At 37.4% G+C, this 12,388-nt stretch overlaps 1 protein-coding gene across 1 annotated transcript in view; it reads right to left on the minus strand.

The window, feature by feature from the left end:
* The window catches only part of PAK2 (p21 (RAC1) activated kinase 2), a 43,016-nt gene that overhangs the window by 4,108 nt on the left and 26,520 nt on the right, over nucleotides 1-12,388 (minus strand). Inside the window, 5 exon segments of the mRNA XM_032225116.1 lie at nucleotides 52-189; nucleotides 711-907; nucleotides 2,898-2,997; nucleotides 6,234-6,351; nucleotides 9,833-9,945. Coding sequence (XP_032081007.1) covers nucleotides 52-189; nucleotides 711-907; nucleotides 2,898-2,997; nucleotides 6,234-6,351; nucleotides 9,833-9,945 — 666 coding nt within the window.

The following is a 12,388-nucleotide window of genomic DNA, read 5'->3' on the forward strand; positions in this document are numbered from 1 at the left end:
TTATTTATATTTAACATTATTCTTAAATTTATAACACTTTAGTTTCTTTACCTGTAGTAGTTCTTTGGCTGACCCTCTTTTCTCTACATCCATTTCCAAACAACTATTTAAAAAGTCACGGAATATTGGAGTCAGTTTCTCTGGGCTCTGCAGCTCGGGGGTGCCATTAGTTGCTATTAAATATAATGCCTGTAAAGAAAAAAAATCTTTAATATTAATAAATCAAAAGCTGATTTTTTTTGTATACATACAATTTGAAGATATGATTATTCAATCTTGGTGGTAGTCTTCTATGGCAGCTGTCTACAACCATGGCCACTTTAAGTCTTGTGGACTTCAACTCCCAGAATTTCCTAGCCAGATATGCTATGCTGAGTACACAAGTCTTAAAGTGACCAAGGTTGGAGAGCCCTGTTCTATGGTATATTTCCCATGCTTAGTATATTTCAGAAAACCCTGGTTTTCTTAAAAACTGAATAGAAATACCCAAAAAGGAAAAACCAAAAAAAGACTGACAGATGCCCATCACGCTGCTCATCATTATTTCAATGAGAAGCTTTTTACTTTTATTTTGCTCACAATGTGTCTCGCATTGTATATATACTATAATAATAAATGTCACTCTGTTATGTACAACTAAGGGTTGGGATGAATTCAACTGCTTCCTTTCCTCACCACTATTGGTTTCTTAGATTTGTTATAGTACTTACCCTCAAAGGGTTTTCATTGAGATAGGGAGGTTCACCTTCAACCATTTCAATAGCCATAATACCTAGAGACCAGATATCCACCTTAGGGCCATAAGCCTTCCGTGTGACCACTTCAGGAGCCATCCAATATGGTGTTCCAACCATTGTACTCCGTTTGCTTTGCTCTGGAGTTATCTGAGCACAAAACCCAAAGTCAGCTGCAGAGGAAAAAGAAGGAGGGGGAAGCAAACATGAGTTAAATATGTCACTGAAATCATCTTTGAAATATTTATCATTCCAATTATCCTGAACAAAGAGCTATTTTATGCTGATTCGGATAGTCCTGGATCACAACTGGGATCAGAATTCCTATTGCTAACCAAGGTATTTGTTAAGTGAATCACATCCAATTTTACACTTTTTTGCCATAGTTATTAAGCAAATCATTACAGCTGTAAAATGAATCACACAGTGACGTGAATCCAGCGTCCTCATTGACTTTGCTTGTTGGAAGCCAGCTGGGAAGGTCACAAATGGTGATCATGGAGTCCTGGAATGCTGAGACCACCATAAATACATGCTTATTGTCAATCCCCCAAATTTTGATTATGTGACTGTGGGGATGCTGCAATGATCCTGAGTGCAAGAACCAGTCATAAGTGATCTTTTTCCATGGCATTGTAACTTTGAATGATTGCTAAATGAATGATTGTAAATAGACGACTACTTGTATTGCTTCTTCAAACACTGAATTTTGAGAGTGAAGACCCCTGAAAACTCTAGGTTACCCTTGAAAACTCTAGAATGGATCATCAGACTTACTATAATATTATGCTTGATCCATTATAAACATCCACTATTAATCTAAAGTTAAAAAATGTTCCTAATGTTTCGCACTTCACATTTAAGCACCCATATTTAAAAACTATATACCAATATTAAAATAGTTCAGTGACTAAGACAGGAAATAGGCAAATTTCAAAAGAAATTTCAAAAAAATAAGTATGTTATTCTTGCCAAGTAGATTTGATCAAGCTATTAGTTTATAAGCACCCACTATTAATTAAAAATGTTCCTAATGTTTCACATATCACATTTAAGTCCCGAAATAGACAAATTTTGAAAGAAATTTCCAAAAAAGTACATTATTCTTGCCAAGCAGATTTGATCAAGCTATTTGATTTATCCATAGGAAAAAAGAACATTATAACATTATGTTTCAGATGCAAATTGAAAAGGACGGATTCTTATGCAATTGAGAAGGAACATCATAAAAGTGTTAGAAACTATAAAAGTAGTGACAATGTTAATAAGCAATACATATTCCAAAATAATATATTATTTTTTGTTCATCCGTGTTTGGGTGTATGTCTGTTTTAATCATGACTTAATCTATACATCAGCTATAAAATAGAATGAAAGCAAATTTTGATTAATTAAATGGAATAGTATGGTCCCTGAAAAATTCCTAAAAAAAAAAAAGCCAGCATAGAAAGCATAAACTCTGCATACTTCAATCATATAACCAACTTTAGTCCATTAATATTTATTTTAAAAATGCATGCAAACAGAAGGGATAGTACAAATTCTAAGTTTTATAACTGCAATATGTACCTGCAGTTTATCTTTCACACAGCACTACAATTGATTGGACTACAGGTTTTGTGTCAGATGCATCAATATAAAATACTAAAAATGTTCAGAATTCTTATCATTAAAAACACACCATCCATAACCACAACAACAGATGAGCTTGCTAATCAGAAAGGTAGGTGGCTTGAATCCCTAGTTTAGGTCTCCTGCATGAGCAGGGGGTTGGACTAGACGACCTCCAAGGTCCCTTCCAACTCTGTTACTGTTAAAACTTCTCTCTTCAATTTAAATTTCTTTTTTTATTCTTATTTTATAAAAATAAGACTGATAGGTTTTAATTACTACTTTTGCTTATTAATATTGCAATGCATTTGTTAAAATGACTGTGCTGAACACAAAACCTGTTCAGCTTTGTACTTTCTTATTTTTGAAGCATTGGGTGACATCTTAAAATAGGAAGGGAGGGAAATGTCCAGAGGACATTGGGTGGTTGAATAATTTCATTGTTAGTCTAATCAAGGTTGCCACCTACTGGCTTAAAAATGAAAACTTAATGGTGATATGCAGTTTAATATTACTTTTATAATGTGAATGCTGCAGCTATCATGTACTTACTCAGCTTAACTGAACCATCCATTCCCAAAAGCACATTGTCACTTTTAATATCTCTGTGAATCACCTGGTTGGCATGTAGAAATTCAAGTGCCTGCAAACACTGCATGAAGATAATTGAAAGGTTTATTGTCTAAACAAATTCAAAATTTATATTTGGCTAATTGAGTTACCTCAATAGCTAAATTAGATTTAAGTACAGGTTGTCCTCACTTAAAGAACATAATTGACACTGGGAACTTCATTGCTAAGTAAAACGGCCATTAAGTGAAATATCACACAATCACATCAGACTTATAGTAGTTACATTAAAGGAATTACACATATTCACTGAGATGTCACTGCAACTTCCAATTTTACTGCCAGCTTTCCCATTTGCTTTGCTTGTCAGAAGCCAACTGTGAAGCTTGCAAATGTTGCAATGATCATAAATGCAATCACATGACCATGGGGAGACTGCAATGGTTGGAACTTCAAAGGTTGCTAAACAGTGCAGTCATTAATCGAAGATTACCTGTATCCCCCAGAGTATTTCACATTTACTTAAGCAAAGAAAAAAATTCTTAGATAATATCTTAGAAATTAAATTTGAAATGAAACAATAATTTTTTGCTAGATATTATCCCAGAACATATAAATAAAAACACAGTATTTTATTTGAAACTTAAACAGAGAATATGCAAAAATGGCAAAATTAATACAATATATACATTACAGAAGTTTAACTAAATTTAAGCAGGAATGGCTTCCCTATGTAATATATATCATGCAGCAGAGGAAATACAAACATTTAGAATACTGTATAAATATATAATAACATATGCCTTTTAGACACCATAAATACTATAAATTAGTTGGAGCATAAAAATGTACGTCAGAAACCAAATACTTGTCTATAATATTTTTTCATTTTTCTTCTTTTTTTAGCATTTACAAATAGCAATAAAAGTGAAATTTTGACACAAAGTTCGAAGATTTATATTCTTTTCCATACCATAAAATCTCAATGTATTTTGTATGATATGATCAATCTTTTATCAATGTTATATATTAATTGCATAACATTAGTAATTATCTTAGTCCATTTGATATATCATTTAAAATTATATTTGTTTTAAATAAATTTTAGTTAATCACAGAAGTACTTTCTGTCTAAGAATTTATCTACATATTTATTCAACCATGATGGTTGAATGTTTATGGTTCTATTTATATTCTACCATACACATTTCTTCATCTAAATTTACTGTCTATGCATATGGAGATCAGTTATGTCATTCTTCATGCATAGTATTTAATTTAAATACTCTGATTCATCTTCCTAATTCATTTTGCAACAAAGCAAATCTTTAACCTAACAATCATTAATTTTCATTAAAAAAGACTTCCAGACTCAAAGAGAGAAATAAATATTTCAGAAGAATTTTGTACTGCACTGAGTGCACATACCTGCGTATCCACATATGAAATCTATTACATGAATTGTCAATTATGAAAACTGATAAGCAATATATTGCCATTCAGTTGCTTCTTTTCTATAGTGAAATACTTTCCTCCAATTTTAAGATTTATATTATCCATATAATACTATTATATTATATTTAATAGTATAAAACTATTAAATGTTTGAATGGAGTTTGTAAAGACTTGGAATAATTTATAACTAGAATATACTAAAGGACACAATTTGTTCTAAAGGAGAAATTACACATCTTAAAAACATCCACATTTACTAAAAAGTTGAAATGACTGAATTTAGCTATGCTATACAATGCATGGCACTGAACAAGTGATAGTTACAAAGTGCGTTTATGACAGTTGCAGCATCAAATGCAATCATGCAATCACAATCCAGACACTCACTAATTCACGTCTACAATGTTGCAGAGTCCCACCATCATGTGATCAATACCTATGCGACCTCCAGTGCTAGCTTCTAACAAGCACAGTCAATGGAATATCTGGCAGGAGGTTGCAAATGACCAGATAACATTGTGTTTAATAACAGGCAGCATGGAATTCACTTAACAATAGCAGCTGGAACTTGTTAGAACTGCCACGTCACTAAGCAATGTGGTCCCATGATATTACGCTTTACAACCACATTGTTTAGCAACCAAAATTCTGGTTCCAATTACTGTTGTTAAGTGAGAATTATGGAAAAGATGTGAGGATGCCTGCTCAATAAAGATGGTGAAATGCTAACAGGTGAAAAAAGAGCAATTCAACTCTTGATTTGACTCAATCTTCTCCAAAACAGTAGATTTCATTAGGCAATTGTGAACAGCAGAATGAAGAAGCAAGAATGAAGTTTGAGATTGCCAGAAACACAGTCATGGAGTATCTATTTTCTATAAATAGTTTAATACTCTAAGGGCAAATGAGTTGTATATTATTAAAATTGTAAGATTCCCCAAGCAGTTCATAAAAAGAGCAAACTGTGAGCACCTTGAATAAGAAGCAATAATTACCAGTAGTATGAATTTGTACTTAATAATCTTGCCAGATTACCATAACCTTTCCTCATTTTTTAAATGAAGTAACTTTCTAACTAAATTTTGGGAGAGTTCTAGAGATAATAACTCTTCCTTTTAGCAAACAATTTGACAAAGTACCCCCATGACATTCTGGTCAATGTGTGCTAGTTAAATAAGACACTTAAATTACGTAGCTAGTTTAAAAAATTCTTTGTTGGTGTGCTACTAAAGTGCTACCAAATGGTTCAGTTCCTGGCTTTCTAATTATTAACATGTTTATTAATAAATTAGGTGAAAATATGGAAAGAATATTTATCAAGTTTTTCTTTCCTATTTATATTTTTAGTCAAATATTTCCTATATATTCAACCAGTATCATAGGTAAAGACGGTTCAGACCTCTGTGTAGCATGAATAAACAACTTTAATGCAAATTTGGCTCCAAGAGGCTAATTCACACTATTATTTATTCCCATTAACATGGAGTTTATAGCTAGAATTTCTAGATTCAGAAATTATTTTTTATCCAAGATATGTTTCCTCGGCATGAGCCATGGTTAGAATGCAGTACTGCAGGCTACTTCTGCTGACTACCAGCTGACTGCAATTTGGTAGTTCGAATCTCATCAGGCTCAAGGTTGACACAACCTTCCATCCTTCTGCGCTCGGTAAAATGGGGACCCAAATTTTTGGGGACAATGTGCTGACTCTGTAAACCACTTAGAGAGGGCTGTAAAGCACTATGAAACCGTATATAAGTCTAAGTGCTATTTACATTCAGGAAATCAATCAATCAATATCCATCATATAATTGACATCTCCCAAAGTTGTAATTAAATCTATTCCTTCCCTTAATCACCCACCTCTCTGCAGACAGCAGCAATCTGTGCCTCATCCATACAAGTCTCTGTAACTACATCAGTAAGGGATCCACCAGCCAGATACTCCATTACAACAAAAAGTTCATCTCCAACCAGATAACTGAAGACAGAAAATCAACATTAAATTTTCACACAATGAAACAACTGTTTGAAATTAGATTGGGAAAAGAAGCTAAAGTAAATATACAATACAAATTTATTAGTACCAGAATTATATATTGTGCAAGCCTTGAATTAGTTACCAATTGGCTTCTGAATACAGTTTAACATGCTAGTTTTAACCTATAAAAGTCCTTTTGGCTTAGCATAGAGACATGAGGGCTTGCCTCCTTCAACCACAATAGTCCTGTCTAAAATAAGCAACTTGGAAAACACTGCTGAAGATCCCCCCACTACTAGGAAACTAAGAGCCAAAGCTAGGAGCAATACATACTTTCCATTATGGCCCAGTGCTTGTAGAATAGTTTCAACCAGAAATTAAGCTAGGTATGATACTATTGGTCTTTGAAAATAAGTGAAGCTTTTCTGGGGCAATGCATAATTGCTTACATGCTCCCATTTTAAGGTAATTTAATTATTTGCTATGATTATTTTTTATTATTTTTGTGTTATGAGCACTTTTCATCATATGTCACAAGTTGCAAGTTTGTAAACACTTAAAATAGCAATAAAACAAAAGAATTAAATATGGGAGATTAGGTATTGGAATGCTTTTTTATAACTACGTAGCAGTATTCTCTTCCTTTGGCCATCTTCTCCCATGACTATCAGAGCTGAATCTGCACTAGACCAGACAGGGCATTTATCTATCCTTGGTTGGGGGAAAATCAACAAAAAGTGCATTATCACATAAAGGTGGAGAAAAAGATGCAACATATAAATCCTGGGTCTGATACACAGAATGGGCTAGATTACTGGAATCAACACCATCCTTGAGAATGGAGAAGGTGGTAAAGAGAATGACAAACACATGATTACACCCACACAATGCAAGTTCCACCCTTTCTGTTTGTGCATCATGACAACATATCCATGTATGAAAAGGGTACATCTTGCAGTTCAACACTGACAAAAGGAGCAAGAACCTGTCTACAGCTAGAATCTACCTACTGTATATACTCAAGTATAAGCCTAGTTTTTCAGCCCACTTTTTGGGCTGAAAAAAGCCGCCTCGGCTTATACTCGAGTCAGTGAAAAATTTGCCCGAAATGGAGGAGAAAAAGGGGTGGGGCCATGCCGCTGGGTGACACTCGTGAATGGCCCGGTGCCCCTGTGAGTTTCCCCTCCTTCTGTGTCAGTTTGCCGCGCAGCGCGCACCGCACCATCCCCCCTCCTCACGTTCTAATGTAATGCAGGGCTGTCTTACGATTCCCCTTCCTCCCCCTCCTGCCGCTCTGCAACAATGTCCCACCTCCTCCTTGTTATGGCAAGCAGCCACATAGCGATGTCCCACCTCCTCTGGTACAGTGATCCAATGATAGGAATCACTGTGCTGTGTGTCATAGGAGGCGGGACATCGCTCCCGCGGCTGCACGGGACATCATCATCACAGCGGGACATCAGCATCATGAGGTGAGTGAAGTATTTCATTGAATACACCGCTAGTTTACTGTTTTTCTTTGAAATAAATATTCAAAAACATTATTGGTATCTATTTTTATTTTTGAAATTTACCGGTAGCTGCTGCATTTCCCACCCTAGGCTTATACTCGAGTCAATAACTTTTCCAGTTTTTTGTGGTAAAATTAGGTGCCTCGGCTTATATTCGGGTCGGCTTATACTCGAGTATATACGGTATCATCTTTAAGGAGCTTTTTTTTAAAATTAAGGTTTCTTGTGTCTACAATAAAAGCAAGTTATCTATGCAAGAAATTACCTTGATTGTTTTATTGTACAATTCAAAGTTCACTTTGAGAGACCCAGACTGGTCTAATGGCTAAGGCACCAGACTAGAAAGCAGGAGACTGCAAGTTCAAGTCCTGCCTTAGCCATGAAAGCCAGATGGGTGACTTGGAGCCAGTCATTCTCTCTCAGCCCAATTCATCTCATCTGGGAAAATAGGAGGGGGAAGGTTTGTTGGATACATTTGCTGACTTGAGTCATTTGTAAAAATAATAAAGGTAGGATGCAAATTACACAAATTAAATAAATAAATACATTTCAGTCAAAAGACCAGTATAGAACAAAACAATTAACGAATTGCTTGAAAACAAAAGGGGAAAGTTAGATACAAAGGTAAAGGATTTACCTTTACAGAATATTATTACCACTAATACCAGTATAAATTATGCCTCTAGAGCTAAGAAACAGAGTGTCATTTGTTTAAAACTAAAATGTGGAAATAAAATTCTAAGACAGACATGTTTGTGTGTAATTCAGAGTTATTCAAGGATTAGCCAAGTTGCACTATATTAAAGAATGTGGCAGTTAATCATCTTGGATCTTATCTTGTTGACATGCAAAGTTCAGCAATCTAAGGAAATAGAAGCCCCTTTAATCCAAAAAAGTGTTTTTGTATAGAGGAGGTTTCAGATAAGGGAGAATTTTAATATCCGCATAAAAGTATAGTAAAATAGGGCAATATACTTTTATCATATGGACACAGTCTAGCAGCATATGGACTATTTTTGTGTTTGCTTTCCAGAATGACTCTTCTACTGTTAGTTTCTGGCATCCAGTGTGAGAGAAAGAAGTATACGTATCATGATATTATCTATCTATTTGTCAGTTAATTAGTCAGTCAATAAGTATCTTGGGTCCTTCTCTCACATCATAACAGATTTCTTAATGTTTCCTAGCTATTAATGTGGAAGGCACCACATCATCTTTTGAAGATGATCTTGTCTGATCTCAGATATTTTTACTACGTCTTGGTAACTTCAACCCTCACAGTAACTTTTGTCAAGGCAGTTAACTACCCAGATCATTCAGCTGTTACCTGATTATCAGTCACATATCTAGTGTTAATCCTCTTGCATATATACTCACATTTTATTATTATTAAGTAATTCTTATACATAAAAGCTATCAAAGAAAATGACAGAAATGAAGGCACATAAGAATCACCACAAAAGTGTGCTCAGCTGAATTCTTCCCTGTCCACTAATCATTACCACCAACAGCCCAGGAAGATTATAATTTAAAACATTTATTATATTGTTTTTTGCAATGGGCTATATTCTTTGTAACCAAGTTTAGAAGAACTCTGATCCTAAAATATAGGACACAAATAATTATATTGTATTAATAAGTAGTAATAATAGCCATTTCTAGAAAGTAAGTAATGATTGCTGCATGAAAATCTTCAATAGTATTATCAAAAATTGTTGGCCTTTAGTGACTTATTTTAAAATACAAGTATAATTCTAAATGGTACTAACAACTCATAATAAAATGTTTCTTATTTGGAATTACAAAGTTATGTACTAATTTTTATGTATGCTTATAATTTCTTTAAGACACATAACATATTGGTATTTTAAGAATGCAAAAACAGACAAAATAAGACATGGCCAAAGCTTTTGAGTTTTGATTCTGGCTTAAACTTAACTTTCCATCAGCTACATGTTGTACTTAGTTACCTGTCTAGAAAATTGACTATGTTTGGGTTCTTCAGCTCTTTCATTACCAAAATTTCATTGATAATCAACTCCTTTTTGGGTTGTTTCTGTAGATTTATTTGTTTTATAGCAACCTGAAAAATAAAGAAAGAAATCAGAAGCTGATATTCAAATAGAGGTAATTTGTACACAATCTATGGTTTCTGCATGTTTAAGTTAAGTTAATGGAAAAAAATCTAGACCAAGTTAAATACCATTTGGTTCCATCGTGAGGACAGACTGAATAAACTGAAAATTACACCCCTTATAGACATATAAATACAACCAAAATAAATAATTAGTAACAGAAAGGGGTATGTCCTTGTTCTTGATAAAATACATAAACTTCACATCTTGAAGTCAACATTTGTGGCCTTGATTCTAGATAACAAATCAAACTACAATGAGATAGAACATTGGTCCTTACCTGAACATTTATTTTCTGCAGCAAAGGCGGAAGGGGCTACAACAGGGTTAAGTCACAGCATGATTGGTCCAGAGACTGAGGAAATTTTCATAAAGTCACCATTCTTCCCTATTGGCTCCCAGTTTCCTCAAAGTCGTATGGAAGAGCTGTAATCTTATGTAAGGCAATAACCGGAAACACATACAGACCACACACACATCCCCCCCCCAACCGCCCTCGCCGGGCTTATCTGCACTGCCTAGTGCGGGATGTAGTCCCTCCTGCCTTTGCTGCAGAAAAAAAACGTTCAGGTAAGGACCAATGTTCTTTTTCCTGCAGCTCGGCGGGAGAGGCTACAACAGGGACATACCCAAGCTAAGCCCCTGGGTGGGATGAAGACCGCGGGGAAGGGGAGGTCACCACCTGCTGAAGGACATGACGCCCAAAAGACGCGTCCGCCAAGGCGAAACGGTCCAAATGGCAGTGTCGAATAAAGGGTGTCAGGGAGGCCCAGGTGGCCGCCCTACAAATGTCGTCCAGAGAGGCCCTAGTGGCCCACATGGCCGTGGTAGCGGCACTGCGGGTGGAATGGGCCGTGATCCCTTGGAGAGAAGCCTTACCCGAGACAAAGTAGGCCTCACTGATGGCTTGTCTCAACCACCTACCAATGGTGGCAGATGAAATCCTAGCACCCAGTGTGCTGGGCTGAAAGGATAGAAAGAGAGCCTCTGACTGGTGGAAAGGGGATGTCCACCTAAGGTAGATACGCAAGGCGCGTCGTACATCCAGCTGGTGCCTTAGGTGCTCCCTCTCGTGAGAAGGAGATGGGCAGAAATTGGGAAATATGATTTCCTGTGATCTATGAAACAGAGTCTTGACCTTCGGGATGAAGGTAGGGTCTAATCTAAGGACGACCCTGTCCTAGTGGAATTGGCAAAGGTCGTCCCTGGATGACAAAGCTCCCAACTCTGATATGCGTCGAGGTGACTGTGACGAGAAAAACTACTTTCAAAGTGAGGAATCTGAGATGAATTGTCCTCAGAGGCTCTAAAGGGGTGCCCATGAGGGTCCTGAGTACGGTAGAAAGGTCCCATGTTGGAAAACGATGTACGAGGAGTAGACGCAAGTTCGCCGCCCCTTTAAGGAACCGCTTAACTAAGGGAAACTGGGACAAGGAAAAACGACCATCCCCTGCCAGGACGGAGGAGAGGGCCGCCACCTGCCTACGTAGGGTGCTATTGGAAAGGCCGAGATCCAGGCCGTGTTGGAAAAACTCTAGGACCTGGGCAACGGACGTATGGAGAGAGGAGAGACGAAGTCTCTCGCACCAGGAGGCGAACGCTGACCACGTGGAATTATATATCTGTGTGGCCGCTTCGATTGTGGAAATAACCTTAGCCAAGAGGTGAGCCCCCCTTAGGAGGCGCCGCTCAAGTCCCAGGAGGTCAGTTGGAGCCACTGGGGCTCCAGATGCATTAGGACCCCCTGGCACAGGGCGATCTCCTCGTGGGGAATTCTCCATGGGGGAGAAATGGACAGCAGCAGGAGGTCTGCAAACCAAGGCCGCCATGGCCAATACAGGGCTACTAAGATGATATGTGCCCTCTCTAATATTACTTTCCTCAGGGTCCCTTGGATCAGGAGAAGGGGGGGAGGCATAAAGGAGTCCAAGGGCTTCTAAGTGCGTCCGTCCCCTCCACATTGCGTGCTGGGAAGTGGGAGAAGAATTAGGACAGTTGTGCATTGCTCAGACTCGCGAACAGATCCACCAGCGGGCGCCGAAGCTTGGCAAATCTCATGGAAAAGTTCCGGAAGCAGTTACCGCTCCCCCATCGACTGTTGCCCAACTCAGCCAGTCGGCCTGATGATTGGCAATGCCCGAGATGTGGTCTGAAGAAATTGAGGCCAGGTTCCTTTCTGCTCAGAGGCCGAGCTCTGAGCCTCCAGCCAGAGACATCTGGAATGGGTCCCCCCTTGTCGATTTATGTGTGCCTTCGTGGCCACGTTGTCTGTTAAGAGGAGGACATGTTGGGTGGCAATGGATGACCGGAAACACAAGAGAGCCAGGCGAGCTGCCTTCAGCTCCAGCCAATTGATATTATGGTGAAGGTCCGGTTTTGTCCAATGACCCT

The sequence above is a fragment of the Thamnophis elegans genome, chromosome 10 (assembly GCF_009769535.1).
Source record: "Thamnophis elegans isolate rThaEle1 chromosome 10, rThaEle1.pri, whole genome shotgun sequence".
NCBI lineage: Eukaryota > Metazoa > Chordata > Lepidosauria > Squamata > Colubridae > Thamnophis > Thamnophis elegans.